Source organism: Protopterus annectens, chromosome 12.part0, assembly GCF_019279795.1.
Source record: "Protopterus annectens isolate FY-2018-M chromosome 12.part0, PAN1.0, whole genome shotgun sequence".
Taxonomy (NCBI): domain Eukaryota; kingdom Metazoa; phylum Chordata; order Ceratodontiformes; family Protopteridae; genus Protopterus; species Protopterus annectens.
This window is the reverse complement of record NC_056746.1, coordinates 1,159,555,209-1,159,577,177: the sequence shown is the minus strand read 5'-3', so window position 1 is coordinate 1,159,577,177 and position 21,969 is coordinate 1,159,555,209. Positions and strand designations below refer to the sequence as shown.

Below are 21,969 nucleotides of genomic sequence, written 5' to 3'. Positions count from 1 at the left end.
CCAAAGGTGCTTCTAAAGGTCAGACAAGACAAGCCAAGGATGATTTTAATAGCTCCAGATTGGCCTCGGCAGTATTGGTACCCATTACTGAGGAGTCTGGTAAAGAAGCCTCCATGGCCTTTACCCTTGATTCCACATCTGTTGTCTCAGAAGGACGGTCATCTGCTCAATGTCAAGCTTCACTCTCTTCATCTAACAGCCTGGCATATTCTGTTTTGAAAGACAGTAGGTCTCAACTTCCTCCACAAGTTTTACAGGTGATTATGGAAGCCAGAAGACCTAGTACAAGGAAAGTGTACAGACAAATGGAAGAGATTTTTATTTTGGTCTGCAGCAAAGAATTTGGAGATTTCAGAGCCTAATTTGAGTGTGGCTCTTCAATATCTTACTGAGTTATTGGACAAAGGTTTGTCTTTCTCTTCCATTAAGATTCATGCTGCAGCAATTTCAGCTCACTATGATTGTGACCCACCATTGTTTTCACATCCTTTGTTCAAGCAATTTCTTAGAGGGCAAAGAATATAAGACCCCCACGAGAGCTCCTACTCCTGCTTGGGATCTCAATTTTGTGTTGGAGAAACTTACTCTACAACCTTTTGAGCCTGCAGCTACTGCTGAACTGAAATACTTGTCATGGAAGACTGCTTTTTTGTTGGCTATTACTTCTGCAAGAAGGGTTTCTGAGTTACAGGCCCTTATGGCGGTTGAGCCTTTTTGATTTTTCATAAGGATAGGGTATCATTACGCACTAATCCTTCTTTTATGCCTAAGGTGGTTTCTAGTGTGGCTTTAAACCAAACTATTCATTTGCCTACTTTTTATGCAGATCCCCAAAATAAAGGGGAACAGATTTTGCACACTTTAGATGTGCACAGGCAATTGCTATTATTTGAGCAGGACTAAGGATTTTAGGCAGTCTCAGCAGTTGTTTGTTTCTTTTGCTTTGAGTTCAGGGCAAGCCTGTATCAAAACAAACTATTTCTAGGTGGATTGGGTTTTGCATTGCATTTTGTTATTCCCATCATGGCAAGGAGATTCCAGCTGGGATTAGGCCTCATTCCACTAGGGCTACTGCCACTTCTACAGCATTTCTAAGGGGGGTGGCAACTAAGGATATTTTGGAGGCAGCTACTTGGAGTTCAGTGCATACTTTCTCTAAGCATTATCACCTTCCTCTCTTCTCTAAGTCTAGGGCTGGTTTTGCCACAGCTATTTTGCAAGGCATGTTGTCAGCTCCTGCTTCTTTATGATTTGCCAGCCTCCCTTACCTCTGCTTTGGGATTCTACCCAATAGTTAGGACTGCAGCAATGTGGAACGAAGAACATAGTACAGTTTTGTACCTACCATAAATGTAGATGTTCGAGGATACACATTGCTGCAGTCCAATTTACCCTCCCGCCTTCCCCTCTGTGTTTAGGGGTGGTGGTGTGACTTGCTGTATATTATTGTACATCTGTATATATATATATTGTATATAAGTTTGGTGCAGGGCTTTTTGTTGTTTTGGTTTGGGCCTTGTGTTTTTAGGGTCTTCTGACATCTGGGGCAAGAAAAGACTGAAGAAATGGCGTCGGTCATGCGCATTAGTACCCTGACGTACTGACGTCAGTCTAATGCGCCTTGACCGACGTCAGCCATATACTTTGGTATTCGGGCCGACTGGACAGCGGACTACCCAATAGTTAGGACTGCAGCAATGTGTATCCTCGAACATCTACATTTATGGTAGGTACAAAACTGTACTTTCTAGGGCATTGGACAGATGGGGAAAAAAGATTTGCACTTCTGCTACCTTGGCTATAAGGGCTTTAAATTATCAGTTTCATATGCTCAAATATCAGGAATATATTATGTCACTGCTTAAACAGAAAATGTTGATAAATTCTGAGTGTGCAGAAAACAAAGAAATGCAGGATTTATTACATGCAGCTGAACAAGTTGGAAAGCATACTTTGCAATGTGGTTTTGATTCTCTGGAGGCCTCCTGCAGGGCCGCTGTTACGGGTTCTGTCATTAGGAGGCATGCTTGGTTAAAGGAACAAAATCTGCCTGATCATGTCAAAGCAAAATTATTAGATGCTCCATTACAGCATGATACCTTGTTTGGTGTTAAAGCAGAAGAGGTGTTAAAGAAAATGGAGGACAAAGCTAAATCTATGCAAACGGTCAAGACTTTCTTACAGGTACAGCCTACAAGATTTAGCAGACACTGGCCTACAAAGAATGGGTCCTTTCCAGTGTCAGACAGACCACAAAGGGGCAGATACAGACGCCCTAGAGGCAGATCCCAGCCCCAAGGTTCGTACAGGTCTAAACAATGGGGTGCTTCTGCCTCCAAAAGTGGAGAAGACAAATCACAGCCATACAGGAAACAGTCCCAATGACTTCCCCCTGCCTGCACCAAGCACTTATCTTCTGGCAGCACCTTTAGGGGGAAAACTAGCACTTTTTTCTCAAAATTGGCACATAGTAACACAGTACAAATGGGTCCTAGACATAGTGTCACAAGGCTACAAGTTTCACTTCCATACCCTGCCAAGGACAAACGGTTGGCCAGACCTGCCAAAACATCAATGGGCAGAGGCATAAAAACAAGTCTCATCCCTCATGGGCATGAGGGCCATTCAGCAAGTACCAGAGTAAGAGCAGGGACAAGGATTTTATTCAAGACTGTTCTTGGTACCAAGAAAAGACAAGGCCTGGAGAGCAATACTGGGCCTATCTATTCTAAACACATATCTGGATATACCAAAATTCAAAATGTTGACTCTTCAGCAGCTTCTGCCCATGCTGGGCAAGAAGGCTTGGCTTGTGACTTTAGACCTAAAAGAGGCATACCTGCATGTCCCAATCAGACAAACATGCAGAAGATACCTCAGATTCAAAGCTGGCTCAATGCACTACCAATTCTCTGCACTGCCCTTTGGCTTATCCACTGCGCCCAGGGTCTTCACAAAGTGCCTGGCACCACTAATTGCATTCTGCAGACAAAGAGGAATACAAATATATCCTTACTTGGACGACTGCCTCATTCAAGCGGAGAACAAGGACATTCTACTACAGCATCTGGCATTCGTAAAGAGATTTCTACCAGGCCTAGGGTACACAGTCAACGAAAAGAAATCAAAACTAGTACCCACTCAAGAGATAATATTCCTGGTGCAAACTTAAATACAGCTGCCCAGATGGCTTATCTCACGCCAGACAAACAAAGGCAACTGACTACCTATTTCAAACTGTTGGCAACAAAGGCCCCAGTTATCTGCAAGAAATATTCTGCAGGCTTTGGGCTTCATGGCATCCTGCATTCTACTAATTCCATATGCGAGACTGCATTTGAGGAAACTTCAATGGTACCTAAAAAGTGTTTGGCCTCAACATTGCCACAGCCTGGAAACAATAATTACCCTCATTCCCTGCCTGAAACAGGAGTTTTGATGGTGGGCGAAGGCTTGTCACCAGAACAAGGGGCAGCCATTCACTTTATCCCCAGTCAGGCAGACATTAACAGCGGATGCATCAAATTATGCCTGGGGGGCCCACATGGCAGGAAGATGTATTCAAGGCACATGGACCGCAAACCAAATGCATCTACATATCAATCAAAAAGAGATGCTAGCTGTTCAAAATGCCCTGACAGCCTTCAAGGACCTAATTCATCTGGGACAACTACTGATAAAGACAGACAACACCACGGTCATGTGGTATATAAACAAGCAGGGAGGCACTCATTCTTACCCCCCTTGCAGACTAGCCATGACTTTGTTGGACACAGCATTGACTTACCAAGTACATCTGCAGGCACAATTCCTGCCAGGAAAGATAAATACTCTGGCAGATGAACTAAGCAGAAACCTCATGGATCCCCATGAGTGGAAATTGGATCCACAAGTCTTCAGCATGATAACAAGAAAATGGGGATGCCCGGATATAGATCTATTTGCCTCTCCTCACAACTACCAGCTGAAAAGATTCTGCACAAGGACTTATCGCAGACAAGCATGGAAAGTGGACGCCCTATCTTTCAGCTGGAAAACCTTAGCAGTATATGCCTTTCCTCCACTGCCTCTCCTCCCCAAGGTACTCCTAAAGGTCAGACAAGAGAAGCCAAAGATGATATTGATTGCCCCAGACTGGCCCCGTCAGTAATGGTATCCAATCCTAAGGAACTTGTCTCAATGCCCGGCTTGGACCTTGCCTCAAATACCTCATCTACTGTCCCAACAAAACAATCAGATCCTGCACAGCCAACTCAAAACCTTAAATCTGGCAGCATGGCGGATAATGTAGTCATACAAAACGCACCTCTCACTAAAGCTGTGATGGATGTCATTTTGGAGGCCAGAAGGCCTAGTACCAGAAAATCTTACACTGGAAAATGGAAGAGATTCTGTGCTTGGAACCAGGCACAAGGAATGGACACAGCTGTACCAAATATTCCTCAGATTTTGCAATACTTAACTGAGATGCTGGATAAAGGTCTGTCCTTTTCATCAATTAAAATTCATGCCTCTGCCATTTCGGTTCATTACAGTACAGAGCCACCAATTTTTTCTCATCCTTTAAGGCAGTACCTCAGAGGAGCCAAAAACTTAAGGCCTCCAAGGAGATCACCAGTACCTGCATGGGACCTCAATTATGTCTTGGAAAAACTCACCCTGCCTCCTTCTGAGCCGGCCAATACAGCTGATATAAAGTTTTTATTTTGGAAAACAGCTCTGCTCCTAGCAATAACCTCTGCAAGACGAGTCTCAGAGCTACAGGCACTCATGGCTGTGGAACCTTTTATCATTTTTTATCCAGACAGGGTTTCTCTGAGGACAAACCCGACATTTATGCCTAAGGTAGTGTCCAGTGTGGCCCTTAACCAAACTATTCATCTGTTTACTTTTTATCCAAACCCACAGAATAAAGGGGAGAGAATTCTGCATTCTTTGGACATACACAGATAGCTACGCTTCTACTTGAACAGAACCAAAGCTTTCAGAAAGACTGAGCAATTACTAGTGGCATATGCTGCAGGATCACAAGGAAAGGCTATCTCAAAGCAGACTGTTTCAAAGTGGATAGGCCACTGCATTTGTTTCTGCTATTCACAACATGGCAAGCCAGTGCCTAAGGGCATTAGGCCACATTCAACCAGAGCAGCAGCCACTTCAGCAGCCTTCCTCAGGGGAGTACCAACCAAAGACATTTTAGAGGCTGCTACCTGGAGTTCAGTGCACACCTTTACAAAGCACTGTCATTTACCACTCTACTCTAAATCCAGGGCAGGTTTGCCACTGCAGTTCTGCAGGTCCTCATAGCCGCTCCTAATGCTGTTTAGCTCCAGCCTCCCAACCATAGCTTTGGGATTCAACCCAAGTGTAATGACTGCAACAGTGAAACACGAAGAACATAGTACAGTTGTGTACACTTACCATAAATGTAGATGTTCGAGTGTATTCACTGTTGCAGTCCAGGTTACCCACCCGCCATCCCCTATATCTTTGCTGGAACTTATCTGTACTTCTCTACTCTATGCAACCTATGTGGTGTATTTGCTTGTTAGATGAAGGTAAAATATATTTTGGTGCATGCATGTTTTATTGACATACTTTTAGCCTACCCTTTTGGGGGCACCTGACATCTGGGGCAAGAAAAACTGAAGAAAATAGCGTCAGCTGCATCTTTTATACCCCTGGCGCTCTGACGTCAGGGAAGAGGCGACAGCAACCGACCCCGACCTAGACTTTGGAATTCAGGCCGACTGAGGGTAGCCTGCCAGCAGGATAACCCAAGTGTAATGACTGCAACAGTGAATACACTCAAACATCTACATTTATGGTAAGTGTACACAACTGTACTTTTAAGCTACTTCAGTAGAACAGCTGAAAGTATTGAGCAAGATATTTTCAGATTATTATTAGCAAAAACCTTTACGTCTGTGGTGTGCTGTGAATCCAAATAAGTGGTTTATAAACAGAATTTTGCTTGAAAATTGCATTTAGGCAGTCTTTGATAATTTTTTTCCCCATCCATACCTCAAAATTATATTTACTAACAGCAAGCAAAACATTACTTTACTGTTTGGTAAATGCTTCATGGTTGAGCTGCATGTATTTATTACCTGTTTTACTTCATGATGGTTGCCTTCTTCACTGGTGCATGTAGTTTGTTTTTAACACTTTTCTTTTCTGTTAGAATATGTCTGGAATTTTGCAAAGCTTTTCTGAGAAGCCCAAACAGAGGAGGCAACGTTGCAAAGATCCCAGTAAGTTGGACATAAATACTCTAACTGGGGAAGAGAGAGTGCCTGTGGTCCATAAAGGAACAGGACGGAGGGTAAGCAGTTAAACTGTGAAGCTTTAGGAATTCATTGTTTAGTGCAACTCTTTTTCAGGTATTTTTATCATGTACAGGAGAAACTAACCCTTTAGACACGTTGGTTGAGGTCATGTATTAAGTATACACATGAGACAAATTGGATTAAGGCCAGTAATCCTACTTAACTGTAGGTGCTACAGTGGTAATTTTACATTCCCCCACTTGTGTCCGAGTAATCACCCTGTGAAAGATTTCTTGACTAATGTCCTATTTTACTTTAAGGTGTTGGATGCTGTATTTCCCTTCAGCTGCTGCTAGATGTTAAACACCTGCTGGGATTCTGATGCCGTTTCTGCATTTCTGAATAAACAGTAGACCACTCTGGCTAATCCTTTAAGTGGATTGGTCTTACTCCGTGTCTTAAGGTCAAAAACAGTACAGAAGTATACCCTGCTTCTTTTCCAAACATTTGGTTGATTTTTTTGTATTTCAGAATGATGGTAGGATTAACTTAGTGAAATGTTGTTGTATATACCACTGCCATAAAGCTCAGACTGCAGTGGTGTAGATACATGTTATTGGCAGAGAAAGAAGAGATGAGATGGTTACAGTTGTCAAGAAATAAGGATACGACTTGTAGAACAATGGACAGAGGCCAAACAAATCCATAGCAGAAGAAAGGGAAAAATTAAAGATGTGTATTTACCTTAATGAACAGTAGAACTAAAGCCACCAGGCATTAGAATAGCTTGGTATGTAAAACTTTCACTTGTTACCATGGCTCCTGCACTGTCCCTTAATGCATTGTGGTGCCACTGTTCTCCAGATTTGTGGTGTGCTACACAAAGAGGAGAAATGCTTACTGTCATGGCTGTAAATGTACTGCTGCAGAGAAGGAGGAGGGGGTAGGTTACCAAGGATGGATATGCTTTTCCAAATCTGCTCTTGGGTAAGTCCACAATGTTTGCATCTGGTAAGAGAACATCTGTTGTTGGAAGCAGCTGGAGAGAGTCATAAATTAGTCCAATTCATCGGTCTTCCATTTGAAAAAAAAAAACTTGTATAACAGTAGCTTCAGTGGGAACACTTGGACCAGGATATTACATCCAGATTATCATTCTTTGTGGTTGAGTAAATCCAGATGGCTGTTTCAAAAATACCATCTAGAGTTGCACTTTGGAAAATAGGGATGTAAGAACTTTTCTAGTAGAACAAGCCTCTGGAATGGCAGTAAAACGCTTAACTGTATTTGGAGTACCAAAAGTGAACACTTTTAAGTGAGCCATTTGGCCAAGTAACTCTTCAAAACATTGTGTTATTTTGTTGCAGAGAAAAGCAAGAGTTATGAATCCTTAGGAAAACATTTACTCTTTGTCAACATAGAATCTTGGCTGAAGGTGTAATGACCAAATCACTGAAGAAGGCTAGGTTAAAATCCGGGCCGAAACCGGTATGTTTGTAAGCTTTCATGCTGTTTTAGTAGTTTATTATTAAACTACTTATTTATCAACGGTCCACTGGTTGCTGGCTTGCTTTTTTCTACTATGATGGTGTAATGTCCATATAAATGAAGAAGGAATTTCACCATGACTGAGATTGTGTGAAAAGAACATAGAAAGATAAATGTAATGCTTGAGATTGGGTTGTGTATTGACTGTATATAAAGGAGGAATTACTAGGGTCCCTATTTATTATTCGAACTTTTCAAAGTTCGAATGTCATATGGTCGACACCATATGATTGAAATTTGAAAAGTTCGAAGGTTAAAAGCAACAGCTTCGTATGGCACAGAATGGGAAAATTTTCCTTTTCTACACTGAAGTGCAATCTCAGAGTTGGTATATTTAAGTAGGGGTGCCGTGGGGGGTGCAAGGAGGCGTGCCCCACTGCTCAGAGCATTCAGGTAAGGTTTTTTAATTTTTTTTTTTTTTTTTTTAAGTTTCAGACTTCGCTCATATGTTGTCTAACATTTGAGGTTCGAAGTTTTGAAACTTCTAATATATAATACAGACCCGAATTACTACAGAGGGTAACTGTCTTTGGGGAAAAAATAAGTGAAGTGGCTTAGCTGACAAAGCCTGCAACTCAGAAATCCTGGCTTGAGGTGAAGAGAATTTATTTATGCAGGCTGAACAAGAGTCAGAGTTAGTTTTTCTAGAAGAAAGTACAGATCCCAAGGTAGAGCAGGGTCTTTGTAGTGTGGTCTGAAAAGGAATGTACCTTTCAGGAAGGTGTTACAGATTATGTGCAACTATTTTTTGTACTTTGCTGCAGTCTTTGTTTTTTTCTGGTATGACAGGATTGTTTCCTGAAAATCCATTTTACTAGATATTCTGTTTCATTTACCATTTCCTGCTCTCAAACATTGGCTCTCTACTGACTTACTACAGCAGTACTTCCTGTATTCACTTTATTGTGCTTGCCACTTTGATGATGCAAAGTTGGACCTTTCCTGCACTAGTCGGTTGGGTCTCTTTCCTCTGTTTTTTTGTAAATAAAATGAAAGTTCTGAACTTACCATAATGATAGATACGTCTTGTCTTCTGTTTATATAGTTCAACATGTGGATTGTCGGATCTGGCCAGAGCCGACCTCGGCACCTTGTACCAAAGCTTTGGATCTGAGAGCTCAGATTCCTCCCCTGCCCACAATTCACCTCTCCTGCCTGAATGACTGCCGATCAAATTAGCTGACTGACATTAAAAATCATCATGAATAAATATATACATATGTGTGTTTATAGATAGATAGGGTTTATTGTCATTATATTGAAGTGGACTCAGTCGAATGATCATATCATCAACACACGTCTGCGAAATATCACAATGCTGAATTCCAGTATTGTCAAATTGCATCCAGAGTTCGACCTAGGAACAAGCGTTAGCATGGATCGAGATGGGGTGAGATTTGTACTTCGGCAATATCAGAGTTCGAAATTTTCACCATTCGACCTCCAGACTTTGCGCAAAGTGAATTCAACTGAGTCCACTTAGTAACATGATAGTAAACCGATAGATAGATGTATGTATATATGTGTGTAAGTGTTATGAAGAGAAGGAATCAGACAGGGTCCAAAAAAAATTCTGGATGATATTTATATGCACATTGACAATTTGGGAGGGTGCAGGTGGGAGAGTAGTTGAACCAGACGAAAAGAAGACCGCATAATCTATCTTTACGGTAAGTTCATAACTTTTGTATCCAATGTCGTTTTTCATCTGAATCAACATGTGGGACAGATTCCCAAACTATCTGACTGGTACCTGGGTGGACTCAAGGAAGGATATTCTTGAGTATGCCAAAGCCAAAAGCTGTGCACATCCTTAACTGTGCATCTGATTTGTAGTGATCCACAAATGTATGAGTTGAGAACCAAGTTGCTGCTGTACATATGTCACTTATAGGAACTTGCTTAGCAAAGGCTGTTGAGATTGCCATTGCTCTTGTAGAATGGGTTTTAAGCTGTAGACTGTAGAGGCATGCATAGTGAATCATAGACGAAGAAAAAGCAATTAGCTAACCATCTTGAGAGTTTTTTTTTTTTTTTTTTTTTTTTACTTGTAGAAGGATATGAACAACTGATCTGATTTTCTGAAAGTCTTGGTTCGGTTGAGGTAGAATCTGAATTTCCTGTGCACATCTAATGTATGTAACATATCCTCTCTTTTACTGGAAAAGCTGGGGAAGAAAACTGGTAAGTCAGTCTGTTGGTTCAGATTCATTTCAGATGCTACATGTAGGAGAATGGAAGGATTTGTTCTCAGAGAAGCTCTGTCCATATGAAAGACCAGGTAGGGGCCTTGCATGAGAGTGCTTGAAATTCTGATGCTCATTTGCAGAAGTAGTGGCAACTGGAAATGTAGTCTTCCAAGAAAGAAACTTCATATCTGTGGTTGCTGCTGGCTCAAAGGGTTTCTGGATTAAAGGATGAAGTAAAATGGTGACATCTCAGGGAGGGATTAGATCACAAACTGGGGTCTCAATAAAAAGATATCTCTTAGAAAACCCTTGGAAATTTTTAGAAAAGCAATGAAAACATTGTTGAACCCTATGTGGAAGTTTGAAATGGCTGCCGGTTGTACTTTTAGTGTTGAATAACTTGACCCAGCCATTAAAGGTTATGAAAGAAATTCTAAAATTTTTGGAATTGGTTCTGAAAAAGGGTCTAGTCCATTAGAGGATGGCCAGATGGAGAAATGCTTCCATTTCCTCTTGTAAGTCTTTCTTGTTGAATTTCTTTTTAAGGAAGATATGATTCGCACTACATGGGGGGAGGAAAGCCTGGCATCTCTGGCAGTTTTTAGAATTGGAGAAACCATGCAGTTAGTTTTAGGGTCTTGAGGTCCAGTAGAGGCAGCCTGGAGAGGTATGTGAGTAAGTCCAGGAATAGATCCAGGGGTGACTAGATGAAGCCAAAGAAAGGGGGACCATACTTGCCAAGGCCAGAAGAGGATAATGAGGATTATCCTGGCGTTGCACTCAGTTACTTTCTGCATGAACTTTGTGATAAGAGAAATGGGGGGGGGGGCGTAAAGGAGACTTGGGGGCCAAGGATGGACTAGAGCATCTCTTGGTGACTGACCCTGTGGAGGGATGAGGACAAAGTAACTTCTGAATTTCTTTGTTTAAATAAGAAGCAGAAGCATAAAGGTTGCAGCAAGGTTGGCTCCAATGGCTGAAGATCTCTATTGCCACTGTTTTGTTGAGAGGCCACTTGTAGGACAGTAGTGTAGTTCTGTACAGTTTGTCTGCTAGGATGTTAGACGTCCCAGGTATATGCATTGCTGCTAGAAAGTGGTTGGAGGACATTGCCTATTGCCAGATTCTCATGGCTTTTCGGCAAAGACTTACAATTGGGTTCCACCTTGATTGTTGATGTACCATACTACTAACAGATGGTCTGAATATATGGTAATTACATCCTTGGGTAGATGGTCCTGATGTGCCTGCAACATAACAAGGACCACTCTTAACTCCAGGAAACTGATGTGAAGGTTGGCCTCTACTGAAGACTACATTCCTTGAACTGTCCTGCTTTCAAAATGCCTAACCCACCCAAGAAGGGATTAGTCCGTGGTCACTTTGGCTTTGGGTATCGGGGAAGGAAGTCTGCCCTGAGTAACTGAGTCAGATGAAATCTACCATTGAATGTGGTCCCTGTAGACCTGTGTGACACGTATTCTGTAGTGAAGGGGATGAATTTTCTGAGACCATTGTACTGCTAATGTCCATTGTAGAACTCTCATGTGATATTTGGATAAAGTGACCATCACAGTGGAAGAAGCCTTTACACTTAGGAGGCATAATATCAATAGAGCCTAAAGGTTGGGATGATTCATTACTTGAAGAGCAACAGATCTGATTGATTTGATCCGTGCTGAGGGTAGTTTCACCATCTGATGTATGGTGTCTGTGTGGCAGCCTGAGAATTCTGTGGATTGGGTAGGCTGTAGTTTGCTCTTGTTGGTGTTATAGAGATGCCCAGGTGGCTTGATACTTGCAACAGGAATGACTGATGTGCTAGAAGTAGATCCCTGGATGTAGCAGTTAGAAGCCAGACGTTGAGATTTGGGAATACTTGGATCCCTTGAAGCCTAAGATAGTATGTCACGGCTGCCATTATCTTGGTGAACACTCAGGGGCTGTGGTGAGATAAATGGCAACACTCTGAATTGATAGTGATTTGCTCCTAGCCAGAATGGAGGAATTTCCTAGACTGCCGTTGGATTTTTATGTGATAGTAGGTTTCCTGGAGAGCTGTAGAGCATATCCAGTCGTCATTTCTGAGCAGACGTAGAATGGACTGTACTTCTGAGCAGAGGTAGAATAGACTGTATTGTGACCATCCAAAATTTTGTCTGTTTTATGAATTTATTAAAATTGCTGAGATCCAAAATTGGTCCCAGGTCCCCTGTCTTTTTTTGTTCTAAAAAGAACCTTGAATAGACTCAGGATTCTAACTGGTCATGGGGGACTTGTTGGATGACTTTTGTCCAGCAACATTTGAACTTCTGTTGCTGCTGATTCCAACTCATTGGGGGTGGAGTGTTGGGAATCTTTTGTTTGTTCTTCCTGTTTCCAAAAAGGGTTGACCTCTTTTGTTTTATGCTTGGGGTTTCCAAAAAGGGTACAGGTATAGCCTCTAGATATGATCTTTAGCACCATTGATGTCTCATGGAATTGTCTTCTCTACGTCTGGGAAGCCTATCCCCAGAAGTGTCCTGGTCAAAACATAGATATTTTTTTGAATTACATTTTTCTTCCCTCTCTTTGATTCCTGGAGAATGATGTCTGAGGGGTTGAAAAATCGATTCCTGTGGCAGACAAGGTCTTACCATCCTGTTCACTTCTGGTAGGCATGTCCTTGACGTTCGGTCAAAACAAGGTGGATCCATCCTATGGGGCATTTATGAAAGACGTTTTAAAGCTTTCCACAAAGTTGCAGAGCTGCATCCAGGAATGACTACACATCGTAATGCCTGTGCTGGCTGATTGCTTGGGTTGCACCATCTGCTGTGATAGAAAACAGTCTGATGGCTACATTCGAAGAAGTCTTTTGGGTAGACAACTGGGAATCAATATTTTTTTAGATATCTGCCATTAAGCTAACTACCAGATAATTTGAAAGTTCTTTATCAAATCCCTCTGAAAGTGCATCAAGTGAGCCATGTAGTTCAGGGCATGAAGAGAGAACATGGCTGAAGCATATGTCCATGTCCCCAATCTGTTTAGTGCCCTAGACTCCCTGTTATAGGGATGGAGGGGGATGGACAGAGGAACTTACCGTGGATAGATCCTTTTTAGCACCTGCTGCTACCACCTTGGCATCTACAGAGGGATCCTTATCCCAGAATTTCCTTTCTTTAGGGGCAACTAAAATTCTGTCTGGCTTCCCTGGAATGGGTTCTGCCACATCAGGTTCCTGCCAGGCTTTCATCCAGGACATTGAAGGACCAGACCCAAAAGCTTTGAGAAACATAGACCCATCAGAAAAAGGGGTTTCGGTGGACAGTACCCCTGCTGTTTCATCAATTGGAGGATGTCTCAAAAGGAGATGTCTTCAGGGGTGGACCGTGGAGAACCTTCTTCCTCATCTAAGTTGGTGTCTTTGGTGATAGACTCAGAAGAGGAGTCGAGTCCGTATGCTTCCTTTTACAAGTCCTCTTCAGGGAATGTGCCTTGGGACTCCCAGGGAACAAGTAGGAATCTGATGTGGGACTCAAGTGCCAAATAATCTCAACAGCTAAGGGAGCTGTCTGTCCCTGGCTAGCAGAATTTGAAGAGGAAGATACAGCCTTCAGGGGGTGTCTGGATGGATCCAAACTCTGGGAGCATACCAGTTGCCTTGATTCGGCCAAGGCCCTGTCCACAGCCTCGAAAGCTAACTCAGTCACTGGAATTAGTTAAGTCAGAAGCCCTCTTGACTCCATTTTCTGAGGGCCTAGAGGAGGACCTCAGAACCAAGCTATCGAATGCAGAAACCCCAAGTGGCAGTGATAACTTCGAAAATCTTGGAGTCAACTCTACTGCTGGAGCTGTGACACCAACACTCTGGCTACTGGGCTCTACTCGACCCAAATGCATCAGAGTCAAGTGAGTGAAGGAAGATGTCAAACCCACCGTCTCCAGTGCTGTTGATTGGGAAGCTGGTATCATGGGAAGGTTGGATCAGACGTACACCGGTTCCAGAAATGGAGATAGTGTAGGAAGCTGTGAAGACTGAGCTGTTGGGGTAGAAAGGGCTGATCCCTGATCTTTCCTCGGGGATGGAGTCAGGAGGACTTCCAGCTGAATTTGTGTCCTCAAAACCCTCCTTATCATTTGGTCAACATCAAATCCTTTGAGGCTGGTTAGTAGATCGACCGGATCTAGAGGATGGAGGTTATCGGCACAAGCTTCGAAGGTACCTTTTGCAATACAGGAGAATGAAGCCTGGGACTTATTGTTGCTGGAGTATAGGACAACTTTGGAGGACTCTGGATCTAAGCAACATTCAGAGCAGATTGTTTGGGTATTTTAGGTGCCCAAACCAGCAATAATTGTGGGGTCAGCAGACCTTTTCTTAGTTATCTCTGGATGATCCTTGGATCTCTTATCTTTTGATTTTTCTTTCTCTCTTCCTTTGGATTTCTCCCTTTCTTCGTCTTTCTTCTTTTTGGAGGAAGGAGAAGAGGTGGATGTCTTTGGGTGCGAAGATATTTTGGACCCTGTCTGTGAGAGGTGAAAGTCTTTCAAAGTCAGCTTTACTCTGTGCCCTTTAATAGCTCTGGTGCTGAAAGCAGCAGAGATGACAAGGCCCCAAGCTGTAAACATGTCTGTCTTGGGATGGTATTTTAGAACCACAGGAAGAGCACTTTTTAAAACCTGTTGATATCAGGAAAAAATGTAATTTAACAGTATAGCAACTTTTTCCTAAGAAGATAAACTTTGCTAATGAAGTAAAAACCTAATAATTTCTATATTAACACTTTCAAACACACTGAAGAAAAAAACTGTCAGAAAGCCATAGCAAAAGACTACACTATAACTACAATGTCCTAACCCTATCTAATATGACAAATGTCAAAAATGTTGAGATGGAGGAAGAAAAGAACGTGCTTATTGTTAATTATGGAGCTCTCAGTCCACGCATCTGGTTTATACAGGCAGCAAATGAGATCAGATGTAGTTCAGGCAGGTAGCGGAATTGTAGGTAGGGGAGGAGTCAGAGCTCTTAGATCCAAGTCTCTGGTATAAAGCGCCATGGTCGGATCCGAAAACCTTTATGTTAAAGCGGATGAAAAAAGACAACATTGGATTATCAAGTTAATGCAGCACACAGTCTGAGTGCAGTATGTCTGTTAATTAATGGAACAGGCTTTACATTCGCATGCATTTTAGACAAAATGAATTATAAAATTTGAAACCTTAATATCTAACATTACTGTCTGACTGTAATCCACAATGATTTACTAGAAAGTCAGAAGTTTTATGAATGATGGACAGGGTAAAAATATGAGGCAAAATCAGGGACATTCTGCAAAGGTCATGAATAGATGAAGCATAGTATTCAGTAGCATTTGGCAAAATCAGACTCGATTAAGATTTTATGGACTTTGTGCTGCACTTGTGCTTGCATGACAGTGAAACAGAAGCAGTCTTCACATTTGTTCACACGTAAAAGGAATGTAGAATTCATGGGGGGTTTGAAAACCATATTAACCAACATTATGACGCTAACCTTAAAATTGAAGATTAGACAAAAAATACAAGTAAAAGTGCCCCAATCTGAAAATCCTACCTCCTGACATCTTTCTCCCTGTGACTGACTAGGTAGACTCTTTTGATCCCTAGACATGTCAGCAAGCAAGCAGAACTTTCTTCAAAGTAATAATTGAGGGCAGACCATGTTATGCCTATGGAGGACATTTTTTTTAGAAGAGATCTTCCATGCAAACAAAAGAATGCAAACTTAAATGACAGAAAGACAGCCAAAGTAAACAAAAACTGAGGGAATACATTTTCAGAACAGATAGGCTACTTTAATTTTGTCAATTTGTACATGATCTTTAATGACTTTCAGAGAAGCCAAAGAAAAAGGAGTCTTTTCCCTGATGAATGTTAGGCACTGCAGCTAGGATGACTTTATCCAGTAGCATAATTGGGTGGGGCATATGGGGCAGCAGCCCTGTACACAAACTGTTAGAGGGTGCGATTGGCAGATGCCAATCAGTCTTAAGTGCATGTGCGTTACTGGCATTCAGAAATGAATGCCAGTATTGCATTTGCAGTCAGAGTGAAAATTCTTTAAGGGCTCTGTGCTTGGCATAAACTATAGCAACTTCTTATCACTAATGTTTGAGACGGTCTATATGATGGGGAAAAAAAAAAAAAAAACAGGGAGAAACAATATTTGTTGAGGCCAAGGTAATGATTTTTGACTTGTGTTTGTCTTTCTGTAGGGTCATTGAAGAAAATGGGAGGAGAACGTAAAGATGTCCTATGTTCTTTTTTGAACCACAGCATCCATGGAACATTTTTTTTTTTCTAGTGAGGTAATTAGGGGGCAAATGCTGTTGCATTTGCCATTGGTTGGTGAGGTAGGAAGAGCACAGGAAAGCTTACCTTAGCAACAGAAAAACTACCATGCTATTGATATCGTAGAGTAGAAGGGACCAGTCATGGGGTATCAGCAGACAATGGGCAAGCTTGTCCAGATGAAATGGCTACTATAAAGTTCTTAATTGACGTAGCCTGTTCTCACAGTTTCATGACTTCTCAACACAAGTGGTAAGATTGGGTCCCTTCCCCCTTTCTTGATGTACCAGACATCTGCCATATTGTTGGAGTGGGTGCCTGCATCTTTGGTAAGTTGATGAGTAGAACTGTTTCTACAGGGTCTACACAGCTTGGATTGGTTGTCCATCATAATGCACTTTCCTACCCTAAGTTGATAACATCCATATTGAATGTTTCTAAGGGAGTGAGTATCTGGAAGGAAAGTACAGTTGTATAAATAAACTTACTGTAACAGTACATGTTCTAATAGATCACTGTTGCAGTAGCCCGCACTGTATGGGTTATATCCTTCCAAGCATATGACAAGTGGCCAGCATGCAAAGCTTAAGAGCACCATCCTCCTTCCTTAACCACTGAAAGCCTGGAGGAAAGCCATATAAAATCAGTGGTTAGGCCACAAAACCTTAAGAGCTTTCTTGCCCCAGAGAATGGGAGGCTAGAACCCTGACTTTTTAGGTATGAACTAGAGCAAAAGGATGCATAAAATAGCCATACCCTAGCAACAAACATGACCTAAGAAAGGAGGAATGGAGGGAGGGTTTATCTGCTGCAACAGTGATTTATTCAGACACCTTATGGTAATTTTATTTGCACAACTATACTGTATTCATAATTAGATTATTGTTGCAGTAGCCTAAGCTATATGGGTAGTTTGCTGGAGCTTATTAATGGAAGAGGGAGGAAGGAGTATCAGAGTCCAGGAGCTTTTGGAGAACATTGATAGTAAAAATTACTCTGGACCTGGGAAAGGACTCTAATTTGTAATACTTCATAAAAAAAGTATATACAGATGACCATGTTTCTGCCTCTAGTTGACTTCTAGAGTCCACTCCTTTCCAAAAAGCGACAGAAAAAGCCAACTCCCCGGTAGAATGGGCTCTAACCTTGCCAGGAAGAGGCTTGTTTATGGTAAGTATAGCAAAAAAAAGAAGAAAAAAAAACAAAGCAGTAGTCTAAGACAACCATTTGGAAACTGTCTGTTTGTACACTGATTGCCCCCTTTTTTAGCTTCATAGGAAATAAACAGTTGATCTGTAATCCTGAATGTCTTTCTCCTGTCAGGGTAGTATCTGAGCTGCATGAGGACAGAGTATGCAAAATTCTTTCCCCTCATCAAGCTTGTTCAAATGGAAAAGTGTAACTTTTTCTAGAACAACAGTGACATCCCAAGGAGGAGTCATCTGATATGATGATGTCAATCTTCACATAATCCTTGACTGTGGGCTCGGTTCTGAGCCTCGGGACCAACTTGGCAGTTACTCCAGCTCGCACCTTCCAAAATTCTCAGGCTAAGTTCTACCCTCTATGCTCCTCACCAAATTACCTTAGATCTCGTTTGCTGCTTCATAATGCCAGACGCGTTCTCTCCGATCTCTCGAGCGATAGCTAATTGTCAATAAAAGCTGTAAGTTAGATTTTCCAATTTTCTTATATTCTGTCATCCCTTATATCTGTACTGCCCGCTCCTCCTTTTGATAGTTTAGTGTATGCATGCATGTGTTTTTCTCTGATTTACCATTAGGTAGTTTTCTAAAGTACCATTGTTGGTACTTTTCTTCTCTTTACCTTCGGGTATTGTTAAGTACCATTGTTGGTATTTCCTTTCTTCTTGCCCTTTACTTAGTTTAAAAAAAAAAGCCCTTTCCTTTCTGAATTCTTAGTACGACTGGTTGTGTGTGTGCATGTGTGTGTGTGTATTGTGGCCTTTGTTTTTTGTAATGGCCGACAAACCTGCCAAAGGCACTTCTGGTTTCAAGAGGTGCCATAAATGTGACAGGAAGATGCCAAATTCAGATGGGCACACTCTTTGTGTATATTGCCTATATGTGGTCCATCTACAAGAGGACTGTGCAGTCTGTCACAGTTTTAGTCACAGAACTCTGATTGACTGTAAAAACAAACTTAATTTTGAAAGGTTTTCTTAAGTCGAACTTTGACAAGGCTTTATGTAGTCTGAAAACTGAATCCAGTTCATCGTTGTCTTCTTCCTCCTCTTCCAAACCAAAGAAATGAAGTCGGTCAGTTCCAATATGCTCATCAGAATGACTAGGCAAAATAGCCAAGACTCCCAGTGTGCCGACAGCCTCCTTTGAACCGGTAGGCTAAAATATTCAGTCCTCGGTGCCAACAGTGCCTGTTTCTACACTGACTTCTTTGGCACCTGTTTCTGTGCAGACTACATCGGTACCAATGCCAATTAAAGACACTTCCCCTTCGGTACCTGCCAAGCGTATAGAACTAAAGGACCTTCACTTATAATTTTACCATGTACCACGTATTCCCCCTCAGTAGATTCTTTTGTGGACTGTCCTCCCAGTCCCTTTTTGGAGAAACGTCCACCAAAATCTCCATCAGCTCCCTCAGTTCGATCCATCAAGAGTTTCTCCAAATCTGATACCATGAGATGGTCGATCAGCTCCATATGGAGAGGGGATTGCCTCCTTCCATTTTTCCTACCAATGTTAGCTCTGGAACCATACCTTCTTCCACACCACTGCTTATTCCTCTTTTGACTCCAGCTGAGTTTTCGAAGCCCATGGTACCAACCTTCCCAGCTTTGATTATTTCGGTGCTGGTCAGAGCTCCTTCTCCAGCACCGATAGCTACCCTGAGTTCTTTTGGTTTGTCGGACCCAGAGACCTCCCGGGGTCGAGGCTTTGTTGTTAGTTCCAAGGGGCAGGGTTCAACTTCAATGCTTTCTGAGCCTTCCATGCCCCTCTGTTCTTCAACATATGTAAGCTCGACCCTGACTTCAGCTTTGGAGGCGGCCTCTTCAGTGCAGCATGGGACCCCAGTTCCGAAGGAGTCTTATTTCGGTTCTGGGCTCCCATCCCTCTGCGGGGGGGGGGCTGCCTTCCAGGCCATGGAGAGGGCCTTGTCCATTGTGGGTAAACAGTCTATGCCTTCCCTGTTGGACCAAACATCTTGTCCATCCCCTTGACCAGAGCTTCCTCCAGTCTCTTCCCTGGGGCATAGGGCACAAAAGTCTCGGGGTCAAACCACATTAGTTATGTCATCTTCGTATACCTCTCTGGAACACTCCACCGAAGAGGTACCTTCGAAGAGAAAGTGCAAGCGGAAGTACTTGGACTCCCCTGAAGAGTCCTTCACAGAAGATACCAATTTCGATGAGGGAGAAGGTTCCCCTAAATCACCCCCTGAAGATGTTTCCTTCAGGGACATCCTAGAAATTCTTAAACAAATGGGTGGCTGAACTACCCTCCAGCCTTCCTTGGAGGAATTGGTATACCTAGAGGCTTTCTGTCCCCAGCCCTCTACCTCTTGGATCTCTCCACCCGCTGACTGTCTTAAGTTGATTGCTCAGCAGGCTTGTAAGTTTTCTGACTCTATCGAGCCGATCCCAAGGAGACCTGACCGTATCCTCTCTGCCTCGCAGGATCAGCAACACTGGGCCAAAGGAATTCCTGTAGACACCATGGTGGGTAGCGGCAGCCACCAAGAAGGAACTTGCTGACGAAAGTCCTACTGTCCATCCTCCTAACAAAGAGTCTAGAACAATGGATAGATTTGGGAAGAGCTTATATGCTTCATCGACCTTCTCTCTCAGGTCCTTGAATTACATGGCACATTTTTGCCAGGCTTCAAAGAGATCTGATTAAAGAGCTTTCAGATATTCTTTCGGGAGCAGTAGTTGAAGGAGGTCGAGACAGATTGACTTCTCAGCTTGCCACCCTAGAATCTATCTCCATTTTGTCCATGAGGCTAATTACTAATGCTGCCGAAGGGGTGACGAGCAGCGGGTTCAGGTGTAGCTATCAGGAGACATGCCTGGATGCGGTTATGTGATTTTGCAGAGACATTTAAGTCTTTTTTCGTCGGTACCCCATTTGACGGAACTTGCCTATTTGGTCCCAAAGTTAAAGAGACTCTAGCCAGATATGAGAAAGTTGGGAAGACCCTTTCTGCAGTGGACTTATGCTTCTCCACTCTTCAACGGCCTTATACCAAGAACCAGAGAAGTGGGAGGCGATTGTACAAAAAGACCCAAGGACCTTTTCAGAACTCACATGGCAATGACTTCCCCCAGGGCAGGGGGGAGTAGTAATGGAAGATGCCATTCAGGAGGCAAAAATGGCCCACAGAGTCCGGGATCCAGGGACTCTTTCACTGGTAACTCCTGTCAGTGCTCCTGAAAGGCGGTCCGATTGCCTTTCTCTGGAGGCAGTCGGGGGACGATTATGCCTGCACCTGTCTGCATAGCTAAGGATAACAATGGACAAATAGGCGCAGAGGATTATTACAGGAAGTTACAAACATCCCCTTTTTAGAAAGAACCAAAAAGACTAAGAAGAATCCTGGACATTCCACCCAGGAACAAGGATGCAGCAGTCTTAGAAATTCAAGTACTGCTCAACAAAAAGTCATCCAGGCAGTCCCGTCAGACCAGAGAGGATCTGGGATTTACTCAAGATTCTTTTTAGTGCCAAAGAAAATGGAAGTAGAGACCGATTTTGGATCAATTCAGCAAACCAAATTCCTGATGGTCTCAATTTAGTCTATACGTCCGTTCTTGGAAAAAGACAATTGGATGTGCTCAGTAGATCTTTAGGATGCGTATTACCATATAGAAATAGACAAGCAGTCCAGGAGATTTCTACGCTTCTGACTGGGAGGCACTCACTATCAGTTCAGGGCCCTGCCCTTTGGTTTCACCACAGTCCCCCCCCCCCCCAGGGTGTTCACCAAATGCAGTGGTAGCAGCTCACCTCAGACTGTTAGGATTCCCAGGTGTTTCCATATCTAGACGACTGGCTCTTTACTGCGCCCACCAGGCGTCAACTCATAAAGGCACAAGTTTATACTCTTTTTCTTTGTTCCAGCTTAGGAATCACTGTAAACTACTGAAAATCCTGTTTAGAACTATCCCAACAGCTGGAATTCATTGGAGCTATGCTCGACACAGTCACTGGCATTGCGTCTCTTCACCTACAAAGACTCTGAAGGATCAGATCACAAGTCAGTTAGATCATTTGCAGCAAGAAAGTAACAGCAAGACTCATTCTACAGGCTCTAAGGTCAATGGCAGCCTCTATCACTCCTATTTCCCCTGGCCAGATATCACATGTGAATTCTTCAATGGTTTCTGGCCTCTCGGTGGTCCTTATTGAATCAGCCAGTGTCACATCTGATTATGATCACCAATCAATGCAAAGAAGACCTGAGTTGGTGGCTCCACTCCAGACAAATTTTGTCGGGCTGCCCTTTATCCATCCTTCAACCCCAAGCCATAGTGACCATGGATGCATCCCAGATTGGGGGTGGGGGGGGGGCATTTTCTGAGAAAGACAGTCCAAGGCACGTGGTCCTAGCTGAAGGATGTCAGTGTTCTAGAGAAGAGGGCAGTGCTCTTAGCTTTACAGGCA

The 21,969-nt window shown here is 42.8% G+C and overlaps 1 protein-coding gene across 3 annotated transcripts in view; it reads left to right on the top strand.

Moving 5' to 3' along the window:
• The window catches only part of CHD6 (chromodomain helicase DNA binding protein 6), a 2,211,516-nt gene that overhangs the window by 2,059,990 nt on the left and 129,557 nt on the right, over window positions 1-21,969 (top strand). For all 3 annotated transcript variants that reach the window (XM_044090190.1, XM_044090189.1, XM_044090188.1), the window contains one exon: window positions 6,185-6,325. In XM_044090190.1, coding sequence (XP_043946125.1) covers window positions 6,185-6,325 — 141 coding nt within the window. The remainder of the gene's footprint in view (window positions 1-6,184; window positions 6,326-21,969) is intronic.